Source organism: Dermacentor variabilis, chromosome 3, assembly GCF_050947875.1.
Source record: "Dermacentor variabilis isolate Ectoservices chromosome 3, ASM5094787v1, whole genome shotgun sequence".
NCBI lineage: Eukaryota > Metazoa > Arthropoda > Arachnida > Ixodida > Ixodidae > Dermacentor > Dermacentor variabilis.
In genome coordinates, this window is record NC_134570.1 from 3,811,926 (window position 1) to 3,826,913 (window position 14,988).

Here is a 14,988-nt window from a genome sequence, read left to right on the forward strand (position 1 = left end):
TTGCAGTACAGGTATCAGACCGTTGTCGTAGGTAACAACTGTTAAAAAAAATTGCCTATATTCGCTGGAGTTCCTCAAGGAAGCCTACTAGGACCACTATTGTTTAACCTGTATATAAATGACATTACTATCAATACCGGCGCACAATTTGTTACCTATGCCGACGCCACTAGTTTATTCATAAATTCTAAGGACGTGAAAGAATTGCTACGTGTTGCTAATGATACACTAGCCCAAATAAACAATAGGAGCTTATTCAACTCATTAACTATTAATACTACCAAAACAAAAGGCGTGCTTTTTCAGCCAAATAACAAAAAGCATAGCCTTGACGGACATCTAAGAATAGGTACTTCTTTCATAGACATAGTGCCATCGGTTCAAAGCTTAGGTGTCATATTCCAAGAGAATACGCTGTGGAATGACCATGTTGCACAAACTTGCACGAGTTGTTGGAATACTAATAAGATTACGCTTCCTTTTACCATTAAGAGTGAAGCTCCTATTTTATAATTCTCTTTTTTTATCTCATGTTAACTATTGTCACCTCGTATGGGGCAACACGACTAGCAATGACATCAACATTCTATATTTATTGCAAAAGAAAGCCATCCGTGCAATTTCAAGCTCTTCATTCGATGCGCATACTGATCCTCTTTCTTTTTTTGTCAATTAGATATAGCGCCGACAAAATCGGTCTACAATGCAGTTTTGCTAAAACGCTTTTTAACAGAAAGAAAAGCTATCACTAATTTTCTTGAGCACTTGTTGACATTAAATACAAGCAGTTTCAGTACACGTCACAGAGAAACATGGCATATTCGCCACTCAAGAACTAACTGCGGGAATCAAATGCTGAGACATGAACTACCAACTCTACTTGACTCTATTCATTAATTGTATACGTATTATCATTTCAATTGCGTGCCAAAACTTGCCACTTATATTGTCATTCACGTGTATGCTTAGTGCTTTTCTTTGTGTTTTGTTCTGATGTACACGCATTCTAAGCTGTAATAGCACAGTGACTTTTTGTATTTCTGTAAATGATACCCGCAAATGAAAAGTGATTTGTGTTGTCTGCATTTTGTTGTTTTCCTGTTCCTGTTTTTCGTAACTTGTAGGACAATTACAATTTCTGCATTCATGTCATTTTTCGCCGCTGTGCGAAAGTAACTTTGTATAAATAGTCCCATTTACCCACACATTGATTATATTTGTATTGTTATTCCAAAACATGTGTTTATCTTGTATTTATGCACGCATTGCCACGTGTTGCCAAAGAAACCAGTAAGGGACACAGATCTAGTCAAGCCGATTTTATGGCTTATTGTCTATGCCCCTGTCATCTGTACTCTGTGTAGATACAAAAATAAAGTTCGAGTCTATGGAATGCGAGAGTTGGCTCCTGAACCGTCGACGTCGCCTAGAAAGCGATCTTGACCTGCGTCTGCTCGAAAACTTCCAGCAGTGATAACCGCTGTGATGTGTGGGGGACCGACCGGAACAGAAATGAGACTTATCCCAGCCTCGCATAACCTAGCCAAGTCTAAATACAACTTTTCAAAACATAGAATAACCTTTCAAAACCTATAAACTACTTAGCCAAGCTTAGCATAACCTCGAAAAACCTAGAAACGACTTAGTCAAGCCTAGCATACATAACCTCGCAAAACCAAGAAACAACTTAGCCAAGCCTACCATGGCCTCGCAAAACCTAGAAACGACTTAGCCAAGCCTACCAACAACTTAGCACAACCTAGCATAACCTCGCAAAACCTACAAACAACTTAGGCAAGCCACGTAAAAGCTAGGTTATCACGAGCTCCGCAGTCGACCGCAACCTTGCACCACTAGTGCAAGCTACGCAGTTTTTTTGTTGTCAACGGCCTGCTGCTGTGATAGGCAATTGTCGGCGGTCGGCTGGCCTATCGGGGGAGGAGGATATTTTATAGATCGGTCAAGAGCGGTGCCACCCGAGGAAGTCGCTGCTCCTAGTTTCCCCGACGTGGGCTTGGGGACCTAATGGATCGGTCCCCCACGCCATGATTGAACGCCGAGTCTTAGCCAGGTGACTCAGAGCGTGGAGGAGATGAAGAGCGGGAATGACGTTGGGGAAATGTCGGGGAATGGTGGCTTGCCGAGTACTCGGTTGCAGCTCGGGGAGGCTCACCATCCCGGGGTAGGCGTGAGTCTGGGTGAAACCCAGGTAGGTCACCTATGCTATCGGTATAGGTGTCCTACTTCATCATTGTTAGAATAGTGGTCGATTTTCGGGAGCACGCCACACGCTGGATTTCTGGACGTTTGTATTTGGTCTTGCGGAAGGCTGATCACTCGAAAAGTACTGCGTCCTCTGTTGCGTGGATGGGACGAATAGCCGACCGCCGGCATAAGAGCTCTTAAGGCTTCAGCGTGTGAAGAGTGGGACCGTCGCTGGCGGTTCGACCAGTGGTTGTACCAGCTGTCTGACCTTTCCGCGAACCATATCACTCAGGCCAGTCACGTGGGGTTGAGGAGACAATGCATGAACATTTTGCAGCTATTCACGCACAATACTGCGCCCGAGTTCCCTGAGGATCGCCAAATCATGCCATGGACGACCAGAATGATCAAAAGTTGCTTGGGCGCTAGAACTGCGACGATTGCTGCCGCAGCATACGCTCCACCATTGTTGCTTCATTAAGGAATTCGGCTACGGTACCCGGTGGCTTGCGCACTAGACAACAAGCGTACGTTCTTCTTTCATTCCAGGATCAGCTCGCCGGAACAGCCACGACAGGTCCTCAGCGAACATGGCGTCAGTCTGCTTTGTTCTTTGATTCCCGGGATTGAGGGCACGTTCTGACTGCTCTTTCCGGTCCGAACTTCCATATGTATATTGTAGCTGGCTACGAAATTCTTGCCAGGTCGCCAAGCTAGCTTCATGGTTTTCAAACCGGGTGCGCGCTGAGTCGTCGAGGGCGAACTAGACATACCGGAGCTTCCATTGGCCTTCCCATTCGTTGACGCTGCCAACTCTATTGTAGTGATACAGCGAGTAACTCTCGAAAGGGTCACCATGAAACGACCTTATTGTTCGCGGTGTGTTGAATATCCACGCAGCAGGTCTCTCCAGTCTGGCTAGCCGTTGAACTGGTTGTCATCTTTGTCAATCGAACTAAGAGGGGGTCGATTTCTCCTGGTAGCCCTAGAAGTCGCCGGCTTCCGCGAAGATCAGCGTCGAAGGTGTCGCGATCGATGTTGGAAGCTTCCTGTTGGTCGCAGTCCATGGAGCAGAGTACCCAGCACCTCCACCAGTCGCGTTGGTATGTAGGGCAATAATAACTATTAACTTTAACGAAATCACAGTTTCACTGCGACACCTTCACTGAGACTGCGTCTTCGTCGTCGTCGACATCTAGCTCACTTCGTCGTTCTCAGCTTCCGCAGAAGCGGCAAACCACAGTGGGTTTGTGCCATTAACTGAAGCTTCATCATCATCATCATCACCCACAACACAGCCACCTGTTATGCACGTGGCAACATTATCATATTTGTTGCGTGCTGATCTCGCGTTTATGTGCAAAAAAAAAAAACGCAGTGTACCTCCTCACTTGGTCTTTCCATATCACGAGGTGCTTTCACCATTACGAGAACAAAAAAAAACAAGATGCAAATAAACTGAAAGAGCAGATCAGGTAGCCTTACGCCTTACGAGATGGCCCACTGCTGCGCGCATATTTTGCAAGTCGGCTTCATATGTGATTTGAATTATACCTGTGATGTTTCTGTTTGACGCGCGCATATTTTGCCTCTCACGCGCAGGGCTAGTTCACTTCCCGTTTCCGAGTGATTGTCATGCCGAGCAACTTTTTCAGTAGCGGGCATAGGTGCTCATTTACGAAAACCGACTCTGCTCGTAAATCCGAGTTCGCCCACCCCGAATATTGTGCTTCGTGCTTTCTTAATGACAGCATCCGTGTGAGCTCGGCGATTAAAACAACTACGATGTTTGCACTCGGAGTGGCAATTTGGCCGTCACCGCTGCTTGACACAGGAAAGAGCGTTTTCGTCGAAGCACACTTCATTGCGTTTTGCAACATTTTTGTCTAATAACATGTTACTGCGTGAAGTGGTACTCCGTGCCGGCAAGCGATGGCTTATTTCTATGTCTTGTCCAGTTATCGGTTCTCCCAGGGCATCGCCAATTTTGGCAAGTAGGTGTACAAGGTTTTCATTTGCAGCACCTGGAATCTATTTGACTTGTGTTGCGAGAATATTGATCCTGAGCTGTCAGAGGCCTGGAATTTTCCTGCAGTAACTTTGTCAAACAATCGATTTCGTATTGCATAGCGTCTTAGGGTGTTCCCCCTAAAAGCAGCATTTCCCTTGCTCAAATGTGCGCATTCCTGTTTCATGAATTCGTAGTCCTTGTTCATGTAGTCAAGGCTCTTGCAGCGCCCACCTACGCCGCTACGCGCGGGCGCTACAGGTCGGCAATGCAGAAAGATTAGGAAATTAAGTTGGGCGGCGCGTAGTCGCGGCGCAAGCACGGCACGCGCTGTGCTTGCGTTGGAGCCTGCGACGATTCCGTTGGAGCCTGCGACGCTGGTGCTCTGGGTTTGCCACACTTGGCGACCCGGACGTGGTCTTCGGACCACAGCATATATCCCGGATGTTGCATCGTCGAACCACGTTTTACTCGGACGAGATGCTGTAAAGGCACGTCTTACACCCTCCTACGATGGACCGCGCCGACTGGCCGTACGGCTCTACACTCTTATTTAACTCTGATTTCTGAACTCTCAGATTTCATCATGTGCTAGCATCTTCAGCCGTAAGACCAACAATCCCCATGGGATGAGCGGTGCTTTTAGCAGCGAACAAGACAACGACTACTGTGACCTAAGTGCAGTAAGGCTTCAACTAGAGAGATCATTCGCTTTTCTGCGCTGGTTTCTACACGAGACGCAACAGAAGAGAAAATGATTAACAGCTGCCAACTGTTTACTATTTGCAAGCACGCGTCTAATTTACACGCAGTGTGCTCCGACGGACTGGTGGCGGCCTTGCCAAATGTACTCGGGAAAGTCGGCAGCCGCCCGCCGTAGTTTTCTGCGTAGTTGCTCGTACTTTTCTGTTTGATTCACGTTTTCGGAGCGAAAAAAGCAACACCTGTCGCTCGTGTTAAAGCTTAAAAGTATGTCGTAGAATGATTTTCTCGTGATGGGATGCTCCAATACCGGCACAAACTTCACGGCGACACGGTTCTAATAATTCCACCTGACGTCGTACTGATGCTGTTTCTTACTTTTCCTAAATCTGGCCAATCCGTCGATGTAGGTTGCTTCACCGTCTATAGAAGGCGGTTACTGAATTTTATTTTGGAGGATGACTTAATCATAAACCATTCTAAAATTGAAATTGTAAGTTCGGCAAAATCTTTAGGTGTATTTTTCATCATGCCTTGACCTGGAATAGCCATACATTTCCTCACCAGTAAGCTTCCACAAATAACTGAACTCTTTTATTCCTTAAACTACCTATCTCGTTCTATTAAATACTTAGTAATTCCCTATTTTGTCTTGTCTGCGGCACGACTTCTCAAACTAATATCCACAGATTGCACATTCCACAGAAGAAGTCTCTTCGTGCTGTAAAGTAACAAGCCTACATGATTATCCTTCAGCATCTTTATTTCATGAGCTTAAGACAGCGAAAGGAAACGCCCTCTTAATGTCCTGTTTAGTACTTGCCCAAAGAAATGAACATAAAAGGACATTAAAGTGCATTAGTTATACGACTCACTAGAAGCAACACGAAGCTCCCTGCAATACAAGAAGTGCAAGCTATTGGGACATATACCACAATCGCGCACTAACTGCGGATCGCAAATGTTGCGCTCTAGGCGACCTAGGTTACTAAACGATGTTATTGTTAATGGAGTTCATATTCGGGTCTCATTCTCCGCCTGATGCGTTTGCCTTGATATCTTTTATGTGAGTTGCATGCTATCATCTAAGGTTGGGTATAGTGCATCGAGTTGTTGTATTTTCTCTATTTTACGTATTTTGGCTCGTTTTTACTTATCACCTGTGATGTATGTTGTAGGGTCTGAATTGAAAGCTGTTAGGTCCCTCTCAACCCCTGTGATTGCTGGGTGCAGGCTTCGTGTAGGTCGAGTTCCCAACATTCTCAGCAATCGCCAGTGCAGGCTTGTTGTAGGCGGCTATGGACCGGTCCTGCGCGAGCAGGAATTGACGCCGAACTGGTGCTTGCAGCTGCCACTTTGCAAACCGCGGCGACTGTACATGTTTGGAAGTGCCAGGCAACGCAAGCTTTCCCGCAGTGCTACCTCCTTGGTCAGAACTCCGACGACCGTCGACGCAGTTCCAGAGCAGATATTCCCTGAACTCATCACTTATTTTACTACAGTTTGGGCATGCGGTTGCCGGTTATTCTCACTACCGTGAGCTACCCGACGGTTTTAGGGAATGGCGCCGACTATATGTTGTTCGATGTTGCTTATTCGGGTAATTAAGTAGTTCTTAACCTAAGCATCAATAATTTCAGTTAACATTGTTTTGACTCAATCTGATTAGCCATGCAGGTTTGTTAAATAACATTACTATTTTTATACAACTAAGACTCGACATTCTACAAGAGTGAAGGGTCCAGTTATGACGCATGTGTGCTAAGATCGTTGATTATGGGTCAGAAAACAAATGAAAAGTAGAGGCAGTAAAAACTGATCGTTCGCTGCTCCTTTCTCTGGTGAATGCAGGGCAAGACACGTCATCATCCCCGAACATCTTCAGCCCTAACACCAACCATCTCAGCGGGATGAGCGATGCTTTCAGTAGCGAAGAAGACAACGACTACTGTGACGTAAGTGCAGTAAGGCTTCAACTAGAGAAATCATTCGCTTTTCTGCGCTGGTTTCTACACGAGGCGCAACAGAAGAGAAAATTATTAACAGCTGCGCAATTGTCCACTGTTTACAAGCGCGCGTCTAACGTACACGCAGTGTGCCCCGGCGAACCGGTGGCGGCCTTGCACTCGGGAAGGTCGGCAGCCGCCCGCCGTAGTTTGCTGCATCGTTGCTCGTACTTCGAAAATGCAACTTCCATGGCTGGCTATTCAGCTCTTCGCCTTGTGTTAGCAGCGGAATGCTACAGCCACAGTGGCAGGTGAATAAGTTGAAGAACAATATTTTTGTCTATAATTTTTTCCTTGCCTGTACGTAAGTAAAATTTGGAATAACTTTGTCATTGCAAAACAGCAGTTTGTGGTCCTTTATTGAATAAACCACATATTGTGTATAGTTGAAATGCAGAAATTTGTTCTAAAATCCCTGGGGGATATGTTCTTGCAAGTAGCATGGTATTTTATTACTTATAAAGATAATAACCACAGTGGATATCGTTATGTGGGTTTACACACTAATATATGTGATCGCAAGCTTATTAGAAACAGGTAAGGCATGAATCTTTCTGCACACTTGATCAGCTGTGAACGTGCAAGAACTGATTGTACTTAAAAGATTCAAAGTTAAACAGGAAGGGATGCCACTGGCTGACTTCAGTGCACAGTTTTGATTTACCTTTCTTTAACGTGTCGTTTCTGCTGTTTTATCCCCACAAGAACAGGCTGTTTGCCTGCTTTTCGCATTGTTTCACGAGTTTTACATGACGGTGCAGAAGGGTACGTTGTCACTGTGCCACTATAGCAAGCACATAATTTACTTAATTTACTAGCTGTAGAGTTAATTACCTTTCAAAGCAAATGTTAATACAGGTGCAGTAAGGATACAAAGTCCGCAGAATTTCAATGTTTATTGGTTTCTGTGCAATTGGTTTCTGTGAAGCAAGATGGTCCTTATCATCAAAGAACAGCCAGATGTCTAAAAACGGCAAATAGGTATTCTCGGGCAATTCCACGGTAACATTCAATTTGGCGGCTGCGGACTTGAAGGACTTAAGAATGTATTTCGCTACCTTATCAAAGTCATCGTGAGCGTTAGTATTTAAGAGGATTAAAAAGTCGTACAAGTAAGAAGGACGGGACACAAGCGCTTGTGTCCCGTCCTTCATACTTTGTGGTTGCATGTGATTGCGCTGTAACAATTTTTATGTCAAAACCGGTACAACAGTTGATCCAATACCTATGCCTCGATTACATAAATAAAAGTTATCGTGAAACCTCACGATGGTTGAGGTAAGGTACACTTCAAACAACTCTAGGAACTCCCCTATGGAGGCAGCACTGGCATTTTGGAACGCTACCACTTCGGAATGTTCAATGCAACCGCGAACCGCGTGGAACAGGTCCTCGCGGGGAATCGAGTAGAATAGCTCCTCGATGTCTACCGAGAAGTCCGAATTCGCACCTGGCAGGTGATATTTGTGTAGCTCCACTAGTTTGTATGAGCTGGTGTCTCATCCCTAGCACAGTTTAAGTTCACAAAAAAAAATACTGAAAGCGTCCCATACATCCGTGAGGCCTGCAGAGCCCAACCTCAGCCGCCGCACTGGCTCGTCGCATAAGGTAAACTTGCAGGTTTGAGGAAGTTTTAACTTCCGCTATTTCATTTCTTTATTGATGTTGGTGCGTGTGTTTAAAGAAAGCCACTCGAACGGAAATATCACTGTCATTGCGAATGTATTCCACTAAAATTATACAGGAATAAGAAAAAGTCGTGGCCTAATCGTTAGAGCAACCGGCTGCTGTGCTCGACGGCAGAAGCTCGATTCCCCCATTGGTTCCGCATTGTCTTTCTTAAAGCGAGGTGACACAGGAACCTACCTAGCTACCTACGGCAAAGTGACAAGAATAAGGCAAAGAATGCTTCGCATTATTAGGCTTCGAACACTTCCCGCACATTCTTCGAAAATCATCGAGCGAAAGTGACGGTTTCTGAATATAGGGCTGCAGCTGCACCATGCGGATGTTCCGCCAAACTGATTGGTGACTGGAGTATTCATGTCAATATACCTGCTCGCTGTTAACCAGGTGTTAATGCAGCATCCAGCTTGCCCTGCGTATGGCTGCCCACACGTGAAAGGTACAAATGTTATAGAAAACGTCATCTACGTATCGTACGGGCCTATTTACATACTTTACGGCGCACGTATTCTTAGATTGTACTTTATTGCGGCATTCGCTCATTCGCTTAGGCTTTAATCGCTAAAGGTTAAACGAAAAAAATAAACCATAGATTTTTGCACGGTGCCATTTTTCGATCATAATAAGGGGATGTGAAATATTGTGTATGTAGAGAACCACGCTTAGTTTTCCAGTTATTATGCTTTTTAGTTACCAAGAGACCAGGTAAGAGAGCACCGATGGCGCTGAGAAAAGCAGCTTTAGATTGATTGACAAAATACTGTACATAGCTATCCTTCTCATTGGAATCGTGAACATTCCCATGCGGCTTTCATTTATCTCTTTTTCTGCACCTTTCTTCTTTTTGTTTCCCATTGTGACTTGTTGTTCTTATGCGTAGTGCACCGCCTATAGAGGCATCACCGATGACCACTTAGCGGGCGTTATCGAAAATACGCTCGGGATGCAGTAGCAGACCACAACACTTTGACGCAAGTATGGTTGAAGTTCCCAACTGCCATCTTTCCACTGTTCGGGTGTCAGACTGCTACTTGAGCGATGACAGCTGCAGAAAAAGCGGAGGCCTCCATGACAGCGGACATGTACAGGATTTAACCGGAGTGTGGGACAAATCAATTCGCATAAGTGCCGGGTGCGTACCACAGACACGCGCAACGAAACCGAGTTATGCGAAGTGGCCGCTCATGTTAATTAGCCGCTTCGCTTTGTTAGCTAGGGCGATGGCTCAATTGTTTTATTTAATTCTACCTCTGCCGTAATGCTGTTTCTGTGCCTGAATAATCGGCAAACGTCGTTGGGGCAGATTTGTATCTTAAACGACTCTGCACAGCTCGACGCAAGCACACGTTGTAGTGATAGTTCTACCGATGAATGCCCATGGCATCGTTGTATAAGTACCGTCAAAGTCATTTTAGGAAGAGTAATCACGAATTTGTTAATGGAAATGCGTGCACCGTGCAGTCAACGAAGCCACCAAACGCACGGGTGAAGGAAAGCTCGAGTTGGTGCTGCACCGTCGAGATGGCACAGACGAAGTGCACTCTGCGCGATTCCTTGCCGGCCTGCTTGGAAACGCAGAAAGGGGAATTTTGACCGAGTTTCGAGTTCTTTTTTTTTTCGATTGCTGCGTACGAAAGAAGCGAAGTGTTCAAAGGTCGAGCAGCGCCGGCCACGCTGGCAGCGAGGCTGGGCTTAGTCGTTTCTGGCACAGGCATTGCACTCCTACGCAGCAAAAGATAATGAGAAATGCTTTAGTTGATTACACAATGCCGACGGGCATTGCACGGTAAGTGTGCTCAGACAGCATTTAGGTGACTTTATGAAATTAACGCGACCTATGCCGCGAAAATCGAACAGCAGTACTGTCGCGAAGAGAGTGTACCGCGGGCCTCTTTGCTTTCTTTCGGGGAATTTTGGGGGCTTCTTGACGTCGAGGTCATTTGTGTACCTTTGTACACAAATGACCTCGACGGCGCCGCGGACAGTGCTGCCGCGCGGTCACCGCCACCACCGCGCCTGACGTCACACGTGCACATGTCGCGTCGTCTTCCCACACTCGGCTGTCAAAAGCCGATTAGTTATGGTCAAAGTGCTTTTGTGTACGGAGTGTTGACGCGACCATTTCTCGACCCCTTGAACTCTGCCGCTTATTGGATGATGTCGGCTTGCCTGATTGGTCGGAGTAACGAAGTAACCCATTGGTGGAGAAAAGTGCCTCTTGGATGCTGTGTAAACTTATTTAAGGAATAGTTTGGGGTAGTTTTGGGAGCGAGCAAGTAGACAGCAGCAGACGGCGCATCTTCACCAGGTAGATATTCTTGTGCTTCAGGAAACTTTTATTCATAGGCTAGGCCAGATCAGCCACTTCGACCGGATTTTTCGCACTCGGTCTTTCTGGAGTTATGGCGCGACGGGCAGTCGAGGTACGGCCATCGTTTTGATGCCGAATTTCGACTGCCTTGTTATTCGCCATGCCAGGGATTCCGAGGGCCGCGTCTTGTCGGTGGACCTTGATTGTGGCATTCGAATTGTTAATGTTTATGCTCCAACCCGGTCTAAAGATCAGAGAGAGTTTTTCGCTACATTAGAACCCTACTTGGTAGGTCCCTCTCGGCTAATCCTTGTAGGCGACTTCAACTGTGTGTTCGAACAGGTTGATCGCATCCCGCATAGAGGGACTCCAAACCAGAAAGATAGGCGTGCAAATGTTGTACTACGAGAGCTCGTCGACGGGCTGGGACTTGTCGATGCTTGGCGTGTGCTTCGCCCTGGTCAGTCAGGAATGACTTGGACAGGAAGAGGCATGCAGAGCCGCATCGATCGTTTTTACATCTCGTCGTCACTGGCTCCTAGTATGCATTCTTCTTGGGTAACTCCTTCTGCTCTTAGCGACCACAGCTTCCTAATTCTGCGGTTCGCCGATTCTAGCATAGTCCCGCAAGGGAAGAGACCGTGGCGTCTGAATCCACGTCTTCTAAAAGACAGGCAGGCAACCGCAGAGGTATCATCCATTCTTTTTCGATCGCTGCACAATAGAGCGAATCTAAGTGGTACAGAATGGGATGACGTGAAGGTCAGAGTGCGTGAGTGCTTCAGGTCTTGGGGCAAGCGTCGAGCGCGCGAGGAGCGTGAGGAGATTAAAATCGTCTCCGACGCGATCCTCCTGCTCTCGAGGCCACTGTCCGGCGGTCCTGGAGTTGCTTCGGCGCTGGCCTCACTCCGAAAGGAACTTCGGATTCTCCTGCAGCGACGCTGGGATGGCTTGAGGGCCACAACCCGAGCAGAGCTGTGGGAAATGGAAGCGTGGTGCAGCAGAAACGTCCTACGTAAACATCTCTCAAGGAAGAGCACAACTCTCTCTTCCCTAATAGATCCAAGCGATGGTAGCATAGTCGATTCACCAGATGGAGTTCTTGCACTGGCGAGGCAGTTTTACATGACCTTGTATGCCGAACCAGCTGCCACTCCAACTGCGTTTCCTTTTGCTTCGCCAGCTGAGCCGCCGCAAGTGTGCGACTCAGCCATAGATGAGGACGAGCTTTTTTCGGCATTGAAGTCTATGAAGCGTAATCGCAGTCCGGGATCCGACGGTCTGACAGTCGAATTTTATGTTAAATTTTGGACACTCTTAGGGAAGCCATTCACATCACTGGTGAACCGGCTACTCAGTGAAGGGACTTTGTCAGCGTCTCAACGAGAGGGGTTAATCACTCTCCTTTGTAAGGACGAGTCGAGGAGCTCCGATCTGAGAGCATGGCGTCCAATCACACTTCTGAACTGCGATTATAAGCTCATAGCAAAGTGCCTGTGTATGCGACTCACGCCAGTGCTCAGCACTGTTTTGGGTCCATACCAGGCATGTTGTGTCCAGGGGCGCTCTACTCAGCTTCACGGTATAGCACTAAGGGACCTTCTCCTGTGGGCAAATACCAGGAAACTTCCAGGTATTCTTTGCTCCTTCGATCAGGAGAAGGCTTTCGATATCATTAGCCATAGGTACCTTTTCCGTGTTTTGGAAGAGGCTGGTTTTAGTGTGGGTTTTAGACAGATGATCCAAGCTTTGTATTCTCGACCGACTTCTGCTGTTCTCATACGAGACCGCCTCTCGGAGGCGTTCATTGTGGGACGTGGTGTGCGACAGGGGGACCCGCTCTCACCTGCCCTCTACGTACTCGCTTTTGAACCGCTTCTGCAGAGGTTGTCTTGTGACAGCAGAATTGGCAGGTTCCTACTTCCACCAGGTTCCCCCCCCGGTTGCACTCTTTGCCTATGCAGACGACTTGTCCATTGTCGTCCCGGACGAAGCATCAGCTTGCGGCGTCCTGGAGGTCATGGACAGTTACTGCGGGGCGAGCGGTGCAAGGTTGAATAGGTCGAAAAGTGCAGCAATGTACTTGAACTCCACTCCTTCCAGTCCGCAGCCCGTTCATGGTCTCCCCGTGAAAACGCGGCTGCGGATTCTAGGCTTCCAGTTCGAACCAGATGGTCTCTCTCCCGAAAACTGGCAACAGGCTAAGGAGAAGCTTGAAGCCAGGGTTCAGGAATTCAGCGCGTTGTCATGCCCTTTGACTGCTCGAGCGACAATCCTTCGCTCACTTCTGTTTTCCTTTCTGACGTATGTGGCGTGTGTGTCTCCTATTCCAACCCGAACCAAGCTTATCTTGGAGAGGGTCTTGTTTCGCTTCCTCTGGAAGGGTACAACTGGTTGTGTAGCTAGGCGGGTGCTCAAGTTGCCCAGGGACAAGGGAGGACTCGGAATTCCCGACCTGGGCATCGTGGCTACTGCACTACACGTCAGGTGGACCCAGGTCGCTCTTAACTCGGATATGCTCCTAACTCGAAGCTTAACTTCCTTCTTTCTTAGCACCCGACTCCGCTTGTTCTCGCAGAGCACATTTTCCCACTGTGTTCCTCGTTCAGGTACCCCGTCCACCATTTATGCGGCGGCTGCCAACTCTTTGGTAAGCCTCCGCAAGGTTCACCCAGGCATCGACGTAGTTTCAGCTCCACTCCAAGAGTTAGTGGATATCCTCACCCCAGGACTCCCCCCACATTGCCAAAGGTACGACCTGTCGATTCACAGGCCAAACTGGAAGCTCATTACGGCCGGTTTCCTCGACGCCAGGCGAGCCACCTTTATGTACCGCCTGGCGCGAGGGTGCCTGCCGTTGAGCTACAGGCCCTTCACAGCCATCCCGGCTCGTGGAGTGTGTCCTTTCTGTGGCGCTCGTGAGGACTCAGTTCATATCTTTACGCAGTGTTTGCTTCCTGCAGCTCTTCTCCAAAGAGTTGCTAGTCTATTTAGGCTCCCAGGCGTTCCTTATGAGACAGTCCGATTTTTGCACCCTTTGCCCAATCAGGCGATCAACCAGTTCGTGCTTCTCCTCGCCGAGTGCTCATACCAAGTTTGGCTGGCACGCTGCGATGCAATTGTCGGGGGTCGGGCACCGGGCCTTCACGAAGTGCTTGCGAAAGCACGGAAGGAGGTCTGGTTCCACCTCACCCGGGAGCGGCACCGCTTGGGCGAGAAGAAGTTTCTCGAAGTGTGGGCTCGTCCTGCCGTGATTTTTGACGAGTCAGGTGGAAAGCTATCCATTAAGTTATGATGCATGCTCCAAAGGTCGCACGACTCGGCCGTGTACGCCAGTCGATCTACGGGGTTTTGTTTGGCTCAGTGGAACCCAGAGCTGGAACCGGTGGTGGTGCACCCTCAAGTGGTCGCGCTGCTCCGCGGACGGCTTTGGTGGTCTCCATGGTTGTATGCCTTGACCTCTTTTGCGTCAGGGCAGTCCGAGGGTCAGTCAGGCTTGTGCCCTGCAAGACCGACATGGCTGTTTGTGTGTTGAGTGCAGTCCCTCAGTTGGACTGCACCGCAACAGCCCCCTTGTCCGGGAAGGACCGTTGGCCCGAACCAAGTCCCCCCACCCAGTCAGCCCGGGTTGTGGGGGAGTACCGGGGTCAATGTATCGAATGATGCTGGGTTGATGAGTACATGAAAGCTCTGGGACGCGGCGCCTCTGGTTGCCAAGTCCTCTTCCCATCTGACAACGGTACCAGGGTAGACCAGGCCGGTCAGGCAGGCCGACGACGACGGGTATGACATCGTTTTGTTTGTAGATATTTTGTACAGTTTACACTTAAGGTAAATACCAAGAGAATAAATCTAGTTGTTCAAATGCTACTCTCGTCGTCGTACCTACGGATTTGGACTTACCCCTGCCAGAGCTCATCCCCATTCATCTTCCGTCTCCCTGGTGAGCTGATGCGTCTGATATCTCACGGCTGCGTCACTTCGCTACAACACTATAAGCAGCAGCCAACAGCAGTCCTCGCCCTGATCTACCTCTTCTATAACACATTTCTCAAGCAACCGCAACGTCG

General features: G+C 48.0%; 1 protein-coding gene across 1 annotated transcript in view; it reads left to right on the top strand.

Moving 5' to 3' along the window:
- Positions 1–14,988, top strand: part of LOC142573899 (uncharacterized) — a 278,585-nt gene that overhangs the window by 207,166 nt on the left and 56,431 nt on the right. The window contains exon 2 of the mRNA XM_075683110.1: positions 6,767–6,870. Within this exon, the coding sequence (XP_075539225.1) occupies positions 6,767–6,870 (104 nt within the window). The remainder of the gene's footprint in view (positions 1–6,766; positions 6,871–14,988) is intronic.